The sequence below is a fragment of the Electrophorus electricus genome, chromosome 12 (genome assembly GCF_013358815.1).
Source record: "Electrophorus electricus isolate fEleEle1 chromosome 12, fEleEle1.pri, whole genome shotgun sequence".
Classification (NCBI taxonomy): domain Eukaryota; kingdom Metazoa; phylum Chordata; class Actinopteri; order Gymnotiformes; family Gymnotidae; genus Electrophorus; species Electrophorus electricus.
In genome coordinates this window covers 6,550,721-6,568,565 of record NC_049546.1, presented here as the reverse complement: position 1 = coordinate 6,568,565, position 17,845 = coordinate 6,550,721, and the positions used below count along the sequence as shown (strand labels likewise).

Sequence of the window (17,845 nt, the reverse complement as noted above, 5' to 3'; positions counted from 1 at the left end):
TGAGTGGGTTCGGTTATGGAGGTCATTGAGTGGGTTCGGTTACTGGAGGTCATTGAATGGGTTCGGTTACTGGAGGTCATTGAGTGGGTTCGGTTACTGGAGGTCATTGAATGGGTTCGATTACTGGAGGTCATTGAGTGGGTTCGGTTATGGAGGCCATTGAGTGAGTTCGGTTACTGGAGGTCATTGAGTGGGTTCGGTTACTGGAGGTCATTGAGTGGGTTCGGTTACTGGAGGTCATTGAGTGGGTTTGGTTACTGGAGGTCTTGAAGCATCGTCGTGAAAGGCTTGTGCTTGCCTGTCATCACCTCGCCATCCACCAGGTCCAGACAAACACTAGTGACAGCTGCTCAGCCTGCCCTATAAGCAGTGTTTATTAAGATAATATAGCCCAAAGAATATAATCATATCTGATTCAAAATTATTAACCATACATGCTAATATATATATCGCTGCTATTGCTTGATAAAACAGAGAAATACACATGCTTTTTCAGTGTTAGAACATTTGGAGCAATTAATTGTGATGCACAACCTCAAAGAATTAACCCATTTTCTGTACAGGGATGCATCAACACTTTTTAATGCATCTTTCTATGCACCTTGTTATACCAGAAATCTATCATACAGTATAATTTCTATTGGCAAATATATGCATCCTGGAACAAAAAATATAACAAATAGTAATTAAGCTACATTTTATATGATTCTTCCAGACTACCTAAGAATAGATTTGGCATTTGAGGCATATAAAGCTGTAACCAGATCTACGGTTCAATTACAGTATAAGCCAAAAATAATAAAAAAAATAATTAAAATGTGCATGATTCATGTGCATGAGTTCTCCTCCAGGGGCCCTCTACCAGTCTTAACATGAGTCCTCCTCCAGGGGCCCTCTACCAGTGTTAACATGAGTCCTCCTCCAGGAGCCTGCTACCCAATCTTAACTGTGAAAGGCTACTGCAAAGCCACAGAAGCAAACAATTATAATATGAAAAATGTGAAAACTACTACACTAATCAGGAGACACATGTCATGGATGTTATATCACATATAAGTCTGTTTGAGGTATGACTTTTATGTTTAGGGAATAAAACCATAGTATCAATCTGTAAGTGAGAACAAATTAACCATTTTTTATTACAATGCTTCTTGTTCTCAAAGCAGCTTTTCAATTTTACCCACCCAGTCTTGTAAAATTCTCTTCTAATTGCTGAATGGAAAATCACTGTTTTACAAATGATTTGACTGTGCTCGCAGCAACACAAGTCCATCTATGGAGTCTTCATACCTCCTGTTACTTAATATTACAAGAATCTGATCACCAGCTGATGACGCACTACAGTTTGCTCTAACAAATACTGGTGTGCAACAAACATTATACAGGACACCATCAGACATTTCAGCATTTCAAAGTTCCTTGGAAATGTGTTTAAATGTGATTGCATTGTTTGCAATGTATTTGACCATGGTTAGCATGGATGTATCATTCTTGTGTTACTTGGCAGCTGAGCTGTTTATATCAATGAAAACTTTACAGTATTCTAAAATATGCAGAAAACACCCTGTATACTGGTTTGTGCCAAATACATCTTGCAACATCAAACCATATATTTTTATGTATCCTCATGATGAATTAATATCAGATAATAAATAATGCAGAGTAAGGCAGAATGGGGGAGAAATGCTGTAATGCCAGCTTTGTGTAAGCTAATTGTATAAGCTTCTTTTCAGTACTGTGCTTTATCTGTGATTCTTCAGATCATAAATGTCATAGTCACAAACCTGTTTCCACATGATACTTCTCTAAGATAATCAGACTGTAAATGCATCGCAATTTGGGTCCAGTATGTAAACGATGTTTGCCTGTGATCCACATTGTATTATTTCAGGAAACAGGCTTTTGTTATTAAAGAGAGAATCCTACTGAGAGCAATGGCTGGTTATTATGTTGGTCTTGTCTCATGTTTGCTTTAGGTGAGGAGGCACTCCCAGTAGGGTTTATATTGCCAACCAGGAACAGCAGCTGGCATGCGACTCTATCCTGTCTCCACAATAAAAGAACAATAAAACCTCATTCATGACATCCATGGACAGGCAGAGGTAACCCAATCACAATGCCTCTCTGGAGAAAATGTCAGAGAACAGAGTGAATTGCATTGTGTATACTGCAGTAGTCCTTAAGCATATTGCAGTAACTGCATTGACCAAAGACATTAAACTAGATGCAAGCAACACACTCACAAATAATTGGTCTATGAAAATGTCCAATGAATTTCAGTTTTGATGCAGCACACTTTTTTACACTCTGCCAGATAATTAAATAGATTTAATTTTTGGCTTTTATTTAGATCCAGAAACTCCCTTGTGGGCTCCTTTTTGGCTTGTGATTCTTTTCACTCTTTGCATTGTGGATTCATGGATGATGTGTCATCATTCGAGCAGCCATCGCCTGCCTGACAGGAAGGTGGGGGATATCTGTTTTATATCTGTTAAGGGTTTATGGCCTTTCTAAGGTTATGGCTTAGTATGACATAAACATATACTCTCCATTTTAATCCTCAGAAAGGAACCAATGATCAAAGTGGCTTCTCTCATTTTTATAGTACACCAATAGGCTCCTGCTGTACAGTCCTCTGCAGAGATGTGTGTTTTCAGTTCAGTAAATTACTGAGTTTTCTTATCTTTTAAAAACCAGTGCACTGTTTCATCTCATTGGATTTTTTGCAAAAAGGTCATCTGATTTCTGTTTCTAATATAGCTAGGTAAGAGAGACTGAGTTCTTTCTAAATAATGTAGCCTTATAGATCACATGCAGTTTAAAGTGATTAATCACACCGAAGTTAATTGTATTGAGTTTGTTCAAAATCAGACCTTCTGCATAAATGAGACATTACCTCTGGCCTTAGCTGTAAAGCAAGTTAGCTGAAATAGTTTATTTGTGACATTATATATTTTCTATACATAAACATTTCAACAGAAAGCAATTGGTTTACTGCAAACCATTCATATTGTATATGTTTGCAAACTACATCTGTTTATATATTTTTATTTCTATATTTCTATCCTGCAAGCCCATATTCTCCTTAGGTTTATGTTTAGCTATAATTACTGCCAGCGTTCTAAAGCATAATGCTATTGTCGATCATCCAGTATAACTATGCAGTTCTAAATATAATGAAGCACAGTAATGTGCTAGTTATTCAGCAGTATCGTTTTGGCTTCATTAACCCAAGCTCAAGGTCATCTTACGAATCGCCTTTTGGGGAAAGAGGTTGTTGTGAGTAGTGAAAGGGCTGATAGCTTTTCAGCTGCAGTGAGGCAAAGACATTGCAGGAATCCGTTTTTTTTTTTGTAAGTGATGAAGGTTTACACTGTTTTGCTTCAGAACTCAACAACTCCACCGGCGATTAAAAAAAAAAAAAAAAGGAGTCGGTGGAAAAAAGCAATAAGTAATTTTCGCTTTTCTGGTGCAGTATCCTTTATAAAAAGCTAAATATCTGTACAAATAACAGTCAGTTAACATTTTTTAACAAGGTGTAATTTATTTCATTACTTGTTACCTGCGATTTTTATAACACATTCATTTTCTCCAACCTGAAGCAAAAGAGAATTTCACAAACGCTGTGGAACGTGGGATTGTTCCTGGATTTTTTTTAGGTGCAATCGCGCCACCTAGTGGATGGAGACATTGCAGACGTTTCGATTCATTAACTTTCAGAATCCCCAAGATTTAGGTCTTTAAGACTTTTGATTTAAGACTTTAGTTCCGCAATTACTATCCTTCGAGTGATTCTTCAGAGAACATGATTCTTCAGAGAACATGAGATTTGAAGATTTGAAGTCCACTGGACAATGGTATGAAGCACTACATTCAGAACATTAATGTTGATCTTTTCTTCCTTCTTAAGTGTATGACTACCCCTCATTGGAGGGTATGGGGGAAAGCTTTATTACATTCTTTGGTCAGATACAGTAATCATGGGCTTGGGCTCTTATCAGTTTCTCATCCACTCTTGGTCTTATGGATGTTTTCATGTTTTCACTCTACTTCAATAAAGTATACTGTCTGTTTGACATATTTGGAGCTAGGAATTATGTGGAAATAGGTGACATTTTTTCATATAGCTATGATACTTAATTAGCAAAAATTGTTTGTTTCTTTTTGCCCATTCAAATTCATTAATTCATATCAAAAGAATGAATTAAACTGTCTGTCTTTAAGGCACCATGAACATGTTGCTTTGTACCAAGCTAAAAAAGCAAACAATGTGCCCTTGCAACATTTTCAATGACACCACCTTTTGCTGGACAAAGAAGTTAATGTTTGAACTTAAACTAATGATTTGTGCTTTGGGATTTTTTATGCAAGTCATAGTCATAGATGCTTCAGCAGCTTTGTCCTTGACAAGTTACTGTCCTGAGTTCTCCAATAAAAGATTAGGTTGAATAATTAAACTCTTGACCAATTAAAGGTTTTAAATGCTCAGATTTAATTAATAATTCATGAAATTACTTTGAGTTGACGTTTTCTTGTTTGAATCTTAAATCTATAATGCATGTGACAATGTCCATTTCTCCCCTGATAGTTCTTCAAACAAGCTTTATCTGTGTAGGTACTGCGCTAAACTGAAAGGCTTATTGGAGAAAACCTTTTTGTCAAACATTATGAAATCACTTGTGAGCTGTGTGTATCCATTGTGAAAAATACCTGTCAATATGATTTTTTCCATTTGCAATCAATTTATAACAGTGTATATGCCATAAAGGTCTTCATTTTTGTACTAATCAATAAACATACAAATCAATAAACATATATATATACCAATGCAACAGGTTTGGGTGAAAAAACAGATTTTGCTTATTAAAATTATCTTTATTGAAAGCAATTTTCTGAATTATTATACTGCACATATAAACATTCAGGATCAAATCCTGATATTTGTATCTACAAATCATGCAAGGACAGCATTTTGAAACATTGATTAAAGGCAGTATCAGTGTTTTCAATGAAGCCATGTAACCATAGGTAACATATGAAATTAGTAAATGGACTCCAAAATATATTAAAATCCTCCAGTAAAACCAGGTTTAAAATCTGTAAATCATATCCTATGTAGGTCCTTTCTTAATATAAGAAATAAATCCCCATAAATTCAATACTGGCTAATGGTGATCTCTTGGGTAAATATTCTTGGCATTAGAAACTAGTCAGTCTTTCTGTTAACTGGAGTAATGGAAGATTGTTACAGGCTTCGAAAAAACTTGAGAGAAAGTTCATAGCCCAGGAACATAGTTGCACTCATGGGAAATCCTCGAATAGCATTTACAATGGCACCACGAAAAAAAACCTGAAACGAAGAATGAAGAAGAAACTGTCACAAAGAGTTCCTTCCATACTGTTGCAGAATGGCACAGTACAATACAGCAGAGTGGAGCACAAATCTTATGGTCCAGCAAGTATAAGCAGATATTAACTATTGAAGGTAGCAATTCACTGTCATGTTTTGAAAATCTGAAAACATCATCCGAGAGTTATTAGCTATATTACAGAAAGTGACTTGCATCAAAACAACATTGGGAAAATGTGCATTTAAAATGCAAGTGCAGTTCTACCATTTGGGATATTCCATAGCCTTATGACTCTCAGTTAGTCTGACAGATAAATCTTTCAGATTTATGCTAGAAGAACATTTCATTACTGATCGTTTTAATGTGCAACACTGACATTACACCTCTCAGTTAAGTAACCCACATTAACTTCTAATATCTTGTGACTAAAGACGAAGATTTTACTTACATGCAGTCCCTCTGTTTTGTAACTTTGTATGATACAGTGGACAATTCCTTTATATTTCCTGTGATGCATGGTGTCTGCCTGCATTCGACTTTTAACCACGTCAGCTGGAGTTGCCGTCACCCAGGATATAGCTCCTGCAAAATAATACACACGAGGCTTGAGGGGAAAACATCTGAATAAATGGAAATGAGAATGTGGCTGACTCTTCATAGTTTTTCACTACACTAATACCATTATACCAATCCAGCATTAACTTGTGGTGAATTATTTCAATGATATTTAATGTAAAGTCAATTTACTCCTTTATTTACTCCTCCTCTCCTCTATTTGAGTCTGCATGTATTCTTGTAGGCTTTTGACCTTTATGAGGTCTGCTAACCCCACGATCTTTTCACTGATTTGAATTTGGAGATATAAAAGTAGGAACAACTGAGTAAATAAGCTGAGTGTCACTCTAGTTGTTCTTGGAGTCAGTCCCAGAGTACTGACTGATGTAATGTACTGATGTAACAAACTTCCTACATCATCCAGTCTCGAGAAAAAGCTAAAATGTCCCATTTCAAGGTGCACCCAATTTACCTGCTAAACCTCCAGCAAGCCATATACAGCAAGGATGGGGGGAGCTATTCCCATTAGGGTTTAGCCAGGAAGAGAACAGTGTGTATGGGATGAAGTAAAGGGCATAACCGGGCACGTCCCGCAGTACCATGGCTCCTGCCCCTCTGTACAGCCCTTGCATGCCTTCGGTCTGCAGGACACTGCTGATGCAGTGGAGGGGACCTCTGTAGACAGGCTGGACTTGGAGGCCCACTGAGCGAAGAGGGATGCTGCCATTGCCAGCAAAGGTAAGGTTTTCTGCAAAAAATAAAAAATGATGGACAAATCTTAAGTATAAATATAATTAATTTCTGCCCTGCTATCCTAAGCAGTGTTTGCATTCGTATTAAGAGTTACAGCATTTTTCTCCCGTTACACTCTTTAGGTTATACATGTTCAAATAGGTGCACTCAAGCTTTGCCTTGTAAATGACCTTTACTATAAATAGTTATGGTTGAATTTCAGACATACCTGCAAGAACAGACTTCGTTTGCATTTGCAGCCTTATCTTGACCAGGTCCACTGGGGCTCCCACACTTACTGACACCAGGCCTGTTGTCATACTGGCCACAGTCACATCCAGCATGCTTGTGCTTTGCCTCCCCTCACCATCACGAAGCTTGTTAATCAGTCTTTGAGAGTTGCTGAAGAATCCAAACACCATGGAGTTGTACAGTGTGATGCTAACTAGCGGGAAAGACAAGCCTTTGAAGAAGCCAGTGACCTAATGCAAAACAAGTCAAATTACAGGTGTCACTGTATTGAAGAAGAAAGGCTTTAAACGGAGTATGACACTTGGGAACACAGACAGATAAGAGATGAAAAATACATTTTTAGTTAACTTTTTTTTTTTTCTGTCATAGTAGGCTACACATGTATTAGACATGGACTTACAACAGGCCCTATGCAGAAGTTGTTCACTTACTGTTTCTTTTTTGTAGATAGTCACAATACAGTGGAGAGTGTTCTTGTATCCCTTTCCTGCTTGTAAACGTGTCTATTAAATGCAGAGACTGAAATTACATTTTAGCAAAGAACATCTTGTTTTTTTTTCCACAGTTCCCTAAAATAAAAACTATAAACTCCAAGCAAAATAAAACATTATAAATACTATAATCACATAAAATAAAACACAAGAATTACAATACATAAAAAAACACCTGATAACATGATAAAGGATTTCTTTTTGCATACCTTAACAGTGTCAAGTGGATGTCCCACAATTACACTGGAGGCACCTGAAACAAAAACGTTGCATGTATGTAAATACATGTGGAAGTATTTTTTATTGGGATGCCACAAGACTGTGGAAAGGACGAGCTTTTCATGACAGTTTGTGGGTGTATGTCCCAGCAGTACACAGATGAATACCTCTTTGTTCCTTCTGATGAATAACATACATTGTGCGTTTTATGGTCAGTACACATAGACATAATATTGCTAATTCTCGTGAAAAATTATGCACCAAAGCATAATTACTAGTGAGCAAACATTGACATTCCGTAAGCAGCGGTTTAACAGTAAGGCCGGTTGCAGATCTATCCAAAACAGACTTCAGTGCAAACAAACTTGAAAATCACTTAGCGTTTAAAAGGGAAACATCTTGCCGTTATATATATATATATATATATATATATATATATATATATATATATATATATATATATATATATATATATATATATATATATATATATATATATATATATATATATATATTCGTATATAACAAAGCATTACGATACAATGTTACCAGGCGCTGGCAAAGAATGTAGAAAATTGAAGTAAACAAATTAGCCTATAGCAACGCCCCTCAAAGCTCCCACGGTGCTACGCCTACTCTGATTTCTGTTTTTAAATGGTTTGCAATGTAGCCTACAGAATGCAGTTAGACTATTTGTTATTACAGAGCCGTACCTTGGATTCATATATTTGAATACCTGAAGAAAAATTATCTGCAAAGTTTTATAACAATTAGAAACTGTTTTAGAATAAGCACCAACGTGTCTAATGTACGTGTTCAATGTGCAACATATAAGAACGTCTATTTCACTTTAGTTGTTTCGCTTTAATTGATCTGAAAGAATGGTCTTGAATTTGTGGTCGAATTACATTTGAAACATAGCACTCAAAAGTCCACCTAAAGTTTTTATTTTCTACTCTTTTAAGAGCATCCTACCTGGTTGCATACCCACATTTCAATATTCTTCCCTATGAGATGAATAAAATCAATAAGTAAAAAGACATACCTCCTATCCATCCAGCTAAAAAGTCATCCAAGTGAAAGCAAGTCATATTATTCGTCGACGTTTGAATGTGTAAATAAAATCAGAAAATATATTTTACATTCGGCGTAAATAAAAAATCATTTCCAAATATCCGCAAGCATCTTAACCTTTGAGTGTTTCGGAAACACTGAAGAAGACCCAAAGCCAAAAACAACTTTTCATCCGCTCTGTACATTTTAGGGGTGGGGTGGGGTAGAGGGTGTGATGGGGGCGTTATAGAGACGCGAGGTCACGCCTCTGCACCAATAGAATTTAAAGAAGTGCTGAGTGGCATTATCCGGGTCAAAACATATATCAGGAGAATCGTAGTACATTTCCAACGCGGCGCACCATATTTATTTCTACCCGATTCTGTGTAAGCGAACGAGGAATATCGAAAATATATACTTTCTATGCTTATTTGTTTATATTACCAGGATTCAGTAAGTATCGACTCAGTATCGATGGCATAACGGATTCCCGTTATGTGTGACTACGAAGAAGAGAGCAGATAAATTATTAGTAGCTTAAATAAGCAACTTTGTTTTTTTTCTTATGGCGAGTCACTTTTTTGTAGCTACGTACTACTAGTTATCTATTTTTAATAGAATTTAATATATTATCGTGATGTCCGTTAAAATATGAACACATACTTGATTGTGCTTACTACGGCAGTTTTGAAGTGTGGTAAAAGATAAGCGTATAGTCGATAAGAGCATAGCCTTTTTTTTTTTTTTTGGCAACCAAAACAAACTTAGTGGAAAATGACTAGTGTGCATATTTTGTGTCCGCCTTTCTTGACGGGCATTACTACAGCTATATGTATATTCAGTACTGGGAATGACCACTGTATTATTTATGGAAACGCACACTCGCGTTTAAACTGGAATGTGAGACCTCGCTCTATTTCTTGTTACTGCTGGACTGTACCAACTGTTAGAATAATTATGAAAGTCCTTAGGGGCGGGTCTCTTTCTCATATATACTACATAGCCACAACTGTGGCTGTGACTGAAAGCGTGGCTTATTTCCAAGGAAACCACTCGTGTACTAACAGTCAACTCTGTAACATCACTCTTAGCTTTCTGTTAATGGCCTTACAGAGTGTTGTAAGAAATAATTTGTACCATATCCTATACTATTATCGTAGGACCACAGTCTTACTAAATGTGTCTTATACATTAAATGCACATGGTCAATAATGTTAGTCACATAAATCCTTTTTGATGGTATGTGGTTGGAACCCATTCACATTCATATGCGGTATCAGAAAACCTGTGGCCCCATTACTAAATATAGTGTTGTCTCTGGTTTCCTTTAACATGTTTTGGCGCACTTGAATTTTAATGAGGAGGTTTCAGATTGGTGGCCATAGTTTTAACTTAAAGACACACTTGTATACTTATTAGATAGAGTGCCCAATATTTAATTTTACCAGAGAATCATAATGATCACTTCTTTATTTCCATACAAACAATAGCCAAAATTATCATGTACTCATGTGATTTGGCACATGACTAAAGGCCTTCACATCTGAATCAGGCCTTTAGACATGTGTCAATTCAGGAGTCAGGAATCCCTACAACCAACAAGTTTTTAAAGACAGCAAAAGTTGCATATGCTTATGCTCTGCTCTCAGTTTGTAAACTCAGAGCTAGTCTGCAATGACCATTGCACTAAAGATTAGGACTTTACAAAAAATAACTAAACTAGTTAAAATGTTGCTTGGTTTAAATATGTGATTTAAATACACATCTAATGTTTTATCGAGCTTCAGTTTTAATTTGCTTAGCTAACAAAACTGCTAACACAATGAAACATCTTAAGCAGCAGACAGTAGGGTGTGGCTTATCATTAAAACACTTATACTGTCAAAGATGATAAATTAAACCACTTTTAAGCACTTTTGAGCAAACAATGGCGACTGGAGAGGAAAAAAGCAAATATTCATACCACTGAACATATGCGTCCAATAGTTTAACCATTTTAACTGGTTGTTGCCAGCTATTTTGTCTTCTCATTAACAGCAAAATAAAGTTAACTGACATGAATCATTCTCCTTTATAACATTTCTAGGGCAATCAAGGTCAGGCACAGATTTATTAATGCACTGACTTCATTGGTAATTATGTGCAGTTCAACTCTTATGACTGGGCAGACTGAGTGAATATGCTAAGCAGTAAGAAACATATCAACAAAGTATTTAAGATGGTTCTTCTCCTGTAGTCCTCTGTTATGAACTGTTACACAGATGAGATGTGGCATATGGAGAGTAATAAAATAACAAATTGATATATCCAACAAAACAAAGCATTGACTTGTGCCATTCATAGCTTTTCAGTTTTCCATGGTGTAAAAAACATTGCCAGATGTTTAGTCTTCTCTATTAGTCCTACCTTTTACCCCCGGTAGGCACAATGCACTAATGCATGATCATGTTGAAGAATGCATTTCTCTTAGTGTGTCTTTGACTTCCCAGGTTTTATTAACAAAAACGTTTGGAGATTCAGTTTCAGGTTGTGGGAGTGTAACATAATATGACCTCATTTGAAGGAAGTGTGTTTAGCTGAAAGAATGTGCTTGGCCTCATGTAACAGCTAAAATGGTGGGATGAATGAGGAAGAGTGGATCCTTCTTGACTGTGGAACCTTTTTCACACACATACCTGTAATGGGTTTTTGTCATACTGGAAGCAATACTACTACTACTGTATCTCTTTTCACACAAGTTCTTTATCAATATGGAGTGGATGGGTGGTCTGTTGACCCAGTGCATAGTTATTGTCATGAGAGAATTCAGTTCATTGCCATGATTCACCTGAGAGTTCAGTTCACTGCCGTAATTCAATTAGTTAGGCACTAATCCCTCCCACTGACTCAGCACAATGTGTGTTCAGTAGGCCTGCTGTGACCACTTTACAGTAGCTCAGAACGCAAACACAACTCCAAACAGTCTTCGTCTGGCAAAACATGTTTTGCACTGAATCCATAGTCTTTGTTGGCTGCAGTCACACTGGGCAGTTTTCAGAAGGCAATAACCTTGAACCATGCTACCCTCAAAGAAGTTTTGGTCCTAGATGTCCTGCTGTGACATCTGGAAAAAAGCAGCACTGCCCTGAAATGAAATCGGTTAGTGTCTGATGGCTTCTGGGAAGCTCCCATGATCAGAATACATAAGTGACAACATCTCTACTCTGTAAAACTCTTCAGTAGATTAGGTTACACCAAGGCACCATACCAGCTTGGGGGTACCCTACATTTTTTAATCCAGTACGTTGACTGAATATTTTCTCTCTTCATTAAGAGAGGCCACTCTGAACACAAAATATATTTTTCTTCTAACCCATAGAGTAACTGCCCCAAATGAGACTAAATATCTGTGCTATCTTCCTTAGTTGTTCTCCCAGTAATCACTCAGTTTTATTATATTTGGATCTAAAATCATGCAGTTGTCAAAGTATGTATTTTTTTACTTGTCATTTCTGAACTTTTAATGGCTAGAGTGGAGACCATATTACTATTGTGGTATTCAGCTGACACAATCACCTGGAGATTTAGTCTAGTGTCATTTTAAGTCAACTCATATTAAGTTTAGGATTAAGTAATTAAGTTGAATGCACCTTTTCAATTCCCAGAAAATGTATTTATTTTTCTAGTTACAGAAATTCAAATAGCCCTAAACTGCCTATAATAATAATAGATTAATAGTTTAATATAATAGGTTTTATAGATTTTTTTTAATATATATACCAGCACATCACTTGTCACAGTCTTTAGAATCTACAAATATCATTTGAAAAGCTATTTTGCTTATCTGATGAACTCTTGAAAGTAGCCACAAGCAAGAATTGGGTGTGCAACATTGAGATGACAAACATTCCCTGAAAGAATATACAACACTTATTTCTGCTTGTGCTTTATTAGTATTACGGTTAGGGTTTTGAACACATTTTTTTTTTGGCCACCTTTATCAAGGTTTAGGAGTATAGTCAGCAAGATAACAATAGCAGTTATAACATGGAACTAAATATTAAATTGATTACCTTTTGCAGAGTTCTGTCAGTTTGATTGTGTTATAACTTTTACTGCTTGATATCATGTCAGTCTGGTTAAATCAATCCAGTGTTTGAAGAAGATAACAAGAGTGTGATGAAATTGGAATCTGCAGTTTTAGAGTACTTGGATATAACAGCCGGTAATAGACCCCACATTTTTGGCATTTTTCCACAAATTTTCCTGCAAATAACAACGATTCTGCTGACAGAGAGACATTTGTCTTCAAGAGCGTCATTACACCCCCCATTCTTGACCAGGGATTGGTGGCTGCTGTTGACCCACACAAACAGACTACCATTTTTTGTAAATAACCAAAGTTTAGATGTAGTTATCTTAAATTATTGTTTTGCACATTATTGGTACATATCCTGCAATAACCTTGGGCAGCAAACAGCATGGCATGGTTAGCATAAAAGCATGTATTTTCAGCATTGTTTGTAGACTTTTTGAACAGGATGTTTCTATAACATACTTTAATACATAACCCTTTACATAATTTATTTTTAATAAGTATTTATTGTTTCACAATATTTGAATCAGAAGGTCTTACTGCCATCAATATCATTGAGTTCTCGAAGTGATTATAAACATCTTTTCACTGATACCATTTTTTAAAATTACTTTGTTAACTTCTTTAAAATTACTATGTTAACTGGTTTTAGGTCTTTTTGTTCTTTTTTTGCCTTTTTTAGTTACAACTTCATTATATCTGTTCAGTAAATTAGTATTATCCATGAAAACATTTCACATAAATATATTTCCATTTTTACTGTATTACTTCATTAAATTCGTAAATATATTTGCTCCTTTTAAAAATGCTGTAAAATTCTGAATGCATGAAGAAAAACTGCTAAAGGTGTCTGAAAAACAATTTTATACACAGTCTGTGCCACAAGGAAATCAGTTCTCCTCCATCATGTGCAGACATTTATATCCTTTGATGTTGATATCTGATTCTCTGATGTGTAATTGATAAGAGTCACCAGTTGAGGCCTAGCACTGTGTGTTCCCCTGTGCCTTGCATTACGGAAAATAAAGGTTGGTGTGCACCTCAGTTATCTTTCGTCTTGCACGTCTTGTACTGATATACAAATTTACTCAAATTTGATCTTGCTATGTTCTGAACTTTGGGACTACAACCAGAAACTTACCTTTTCATATTTCCCAAAAGCCAAATATTTGTCCTATTTCAATGTTCTCTCCACCCCTCCACCTTTTCACAGTGTTTCCATTTGTATCTGCTAATCTGTGCCATGCTGAAGTGTGTTTCAAACCTATTAATGCTGTTACTGGCTCAGATGCTGGCATGGCCTGGATTCACCTTAGCACTAAAGCAGCCACTAGCAGCTAAGCCAAAGATCATTTTAGCTTTTAGCTTTGGTGAAGCTAAGTCACAGCTTTATATGGTTGTGGAGGGACAAAATGGTTTTAAATGATGGATATAAAATAATTATAAGTACTGTTTACCACTCAATATTCAGCAATAGGCCCTTTGGAACAGGTACTAGGTATTGTCAGAGCTTTAAGCACTGTGACTCCTCATCTTTGCCCAAAGTGACCATTCATAGCCCCATTTTGTTAAACAAAGTATTAATCAGAATCTGAAAATTATGTCTGACAATCTGTTCATTCGAATCTGGCATTTATTTAATCAGAATCTGGTAATTATAAGAACAGCTGTTGCTGCTCCAGTGCTTTGTAATCCCTTGACTCCCAAACTTTACTTATAGGGAACTCAGGAATCATGAAAAAGGAGAAATAAGATGATTAAAATATTGTTTTCTCAAGACACTTCTAGAGAGATTTTAAATGCTTTGTTTTCATTTATTTGTTCGTTTTTGTAAGACAAAAAGTAACTAGTCATAGTTTTGTAAGAAAGAGTCTTTTAAGCAGGGAACTGTGACGCTGGTGGCACAGAGGGAGCGAGAGGTGACGGTAAAGTAATGGATTCTTTATTCTCCATGATTCAATTAAAACAAGGCAACAGACTGCAACGCAGCAGTAAAAAGAACAGATATGATTAAGACGTAGGCTTGCACCATTAGGAAGAGCAGTAGGTAAGGAACCTATAAGGAAAGTTAAAATAACAGGTGAGTAGAATTGATAGGCTGGGTGATTGGGACCATGGCAGGTGCTGTGAGGGGTATGTGCAGGTTTGGGTGTTGCCCCCCTGCTAGATGGCCGTCCTACCGTGACAGGAACAAACCAGACTGGATCGATCACATTTACCTCTCAAGACTAATACCATGCTGTTTGGCTGCTTAATAAAAAGAGAGGGGTACACCACACAAACATGACAAATTCTGTAAAACATTTGATCCCCCTGCAGAATTACTGAGCATGTAGATGCTAACACTGTCTCAATTAAACATTTTAATGTTTTGTTTATCTGCTCTCTTGACTCTTCTCCAGTGCATATGCACACATTATATTTTAACAGGCTGCTGCATACTTGGTTATCATCTAGGTAAACTTTACAGATGACTTTAACCCCAACAATGGCAAAGGCTAAACCATTTTAATGGGGCACTTTGGAAGCAGGGATGCCTAGAGAATTACTGCTTCATTCCCAGCTGATGCAAACACCTGTCAACTGCCAATTGTTACACAGACATCAGAGCAAGAACATAAATCTCAAACCAGTATATATGTATACTTGTGTTTTATGACTCAAGTCAGGTGAACTTAGGTTCATTCTCAGATTAGGTTCTTTTTGTTCTCATTAGGTTCACCTTGAGGCCTGGGTCTTTGCATTCAACGTTGGTGTTGATTTTGCATAAACTGTATCTTCCAAGAATGTTCACTGTTAATGCTGGTGCATACAAGGGAGGTGGCATTATTGTTTGATCTTCCACTACTAGTACTTGTGATTCAGTGATGGACAGGTTCAGGAAGTCCAGACACGCCAGTCATCCGTGTGAATTTAGAAGATAACTCTACAGTTAGTATAAGCTTGTTTATGCAAGAGCAAGTTGTACCTGTGACAATCAAGTCACACACCCACACACTGAGGAGAAACAGCATCCAATTGGAGACAGTGTACTGCCTATCGGAAATCACAGCCCTCTTTGGGACTGCACCAGGTGCAGGGAAGGGAGGAGCAGCAATCATCATTGGGCATATATACAGACATTCATACACACACACACACACACACACACACACACACACACACAAAAAAAAAAAAAAAAATAAAAAAAAAAAAATATATATATATACACACACACACACACACACACACACACACACACACACACACACACACACACACACACACACACACACACAATTTTATATATAAAATTGTACTGCAGTAGAGTCAAGACAGCATATGAACAAATGCAAAAATGTGCTGAGCAGCATGAAACAGACAGGTCCAAACCTAAAAGGTTTCACCCTAAAATTGCTGGCATGTATGTGCCTGCAGCAGTCCTTCTCTGCAGCAGGTCTTACCTGCCTGTCATTTTAATTAACCCTTTATGGTGCTGACAACTACTAAGCAGGGTCAACGAGCAATCAGGGTTTGCCTGATTTTTGTAATTACTGAAGATTTTAATACTCATAGATGTGATCTTGTGTTTATTATTATCTACTTTTTAACACGTAATAACACTCAACCCTTATGTGGTTAGTAACTATCCCTAATGTTCCATATCTGTGCAAAATAATTGAGAGCTAGTGTCCATCTATTAAAATGATTATCACAAAACAACTAATGAAACATTTTACTCTGGATTGCAGGTCTAACACTTTACAAAGACATTTTAAAATAATGTTTTGTTTTATTTTTTAAATAGAGACATGGACAAAATGTAATCTTGGCTATCTTAGATCTTTGTGCTATGCTCTTGATACAGTTACCATGAGATTCTACCTTGAGCAAACCCAAACTAGGTTGTCCTCTCTGGAAAAGTTATAGATTGGTTCAGATGCTATTTATAGGATTATTTATATCACATTAAACAAAATATTTTCATGAGATAACAGATTGACTGCATTTATTAGCATAAAACATATTCTTATTTGTTTTTGCCTAAATAGACATTAATCAGAATTTGATCTTGTAGATTTAATGGCAGCCTGACATATCTGAGACATCTTTTTCATGATGTTTTCAAGCAGGCATGTTGCAGGTATGTATGACATTTCAAGAATTTTAAAATTCTTCTAGAAGTCATTTTTTGAATTGTAGGATATGGGACACAGGGAGGGCAAACTTCCCATAAATCCTCTTCTGTCCTCTGTTTAGAAAAAGAACAAATGCATCTTTTAAATCATAAAATAAGGAAGACAGAGATTTTCAACAATAAATTAAGGTGAGCGGTCTGTTGGGGAAAGACAATAGTAGTTCACATGTTGAAGGGATTTAGTGCCTCTAAAATTAACAGTTCAACACTATATCTACCACTGCAACAAACTGTAAACTGCATTTAGTAACTTAAACCAGGCCACTTTGGCATCAATAGATAAATGCCAACAGACAAATTCAAAGTGTAGGCATCATGAAATACAGTGGTGCATGATTTATATATGTTTGCTAGAAGTCACGCATGACTTCTATCCCAAATACACAACAAGATCAGAAAAACAAAACCATCCCAGCCTTCTGGGTTATACCAGTTAAAAGAACTGTGGTCTGCTCTCACTGGAGCACATGTTAAAAATTTGGAAAGATTCTGTTGAAACATAGTGGCATATAAAAAGAGATTCAAAGCATAACAGATCTTAAGTGACCCATGCAGTACACAGTCAGGTACAAATAAATGACACCCTTGATAAAGATGACAAAAACTAGTGTGAATTAACAGTACAACCATATGGTTGCAACTCCCCAACCTTGTTAAAGGAAAAAAGCTTAGCGCTGTTATTTTTATAACAATCTGTTTAAAAAATATGTTTCCCATATGTCTCAGCATGGCATACAGTTCATTATCCTTACTTAACCCGCTATCATTATCTTGCATAATATTTTTAATCATCTTTATCCAGACTGTCTTAACTGTAGCTACCAGGCTTAAAATCTGGTTGATGTTTGTAAATAATACGCCCCGTCACGCTACCATTGACAGATCTATGCTTCTGTTTTCTGCACTTGCCTGGTGGAACTGGGTAAAAATCAGTTTTGCT

At 36.4% G+C, this 17,845-nt stretch overlaps 1 protein-coding gene across 1 annotated transcript; it reads right to left on the bottom strand.

The window, feature by feature from the left end:
* Positions 1-4,490: 4,490 nt before the first annotated feature.
* On the bottom strand, positions 4,491-8,842 carry slc25a48 (solute carrier family 25 member 48). The gene is made up of 7 exons (XM_027003555.2): positions 8,646-8,842; positions 7,591-7,634; positions 7,322-7,393; positions 6,868-7,120; positions 6,379-6,654; positions 5,800-5,933; positions 4,491-5,350 (listed from the first exon to the last, which is right to left on the bottom strand). Exons 1-7 carry the CDS (start codon positions 8,689-8,691, stop codon positions 5,246-5,248), a joined length of 930 nt encoding a protein of 309 aa, XP_026859356.2. The 5' UTR covers positions 8,692-8,842; the 3' UTR covers positions 4,491-5,245.
* Positions 8,843-17,845: the final 9,003 nt, after the last annotated feature.

What these genes read in the sequence shown, in the direction of transcription:
- slc25a48 (XM_027003555.2), bottom strand. Translation starts at nt 8,691, where the DNA reads ATGACTTGCTTTCACTTGGATGACTTTTTAGCTGGATGGATAGGAG. An exon ending in ATCCACTTGACACTGTTAAG is followed by an intron (nt 7,394 to 7,590) that starts GTATGCAAAAAG and finishes TGCATTTAATAG; the next exon opens with ACACGTTTACAAGCAGGAAA. An exon ending in AACGAAGTCTGTTCTTGCAG is followed by an intron (nt 6,655 to 6,867) that starts GTATGTCTGAAA and finishes TATTTTTTGCAG; the next exon opens with AAAACCTTACCTTTGCTGGC.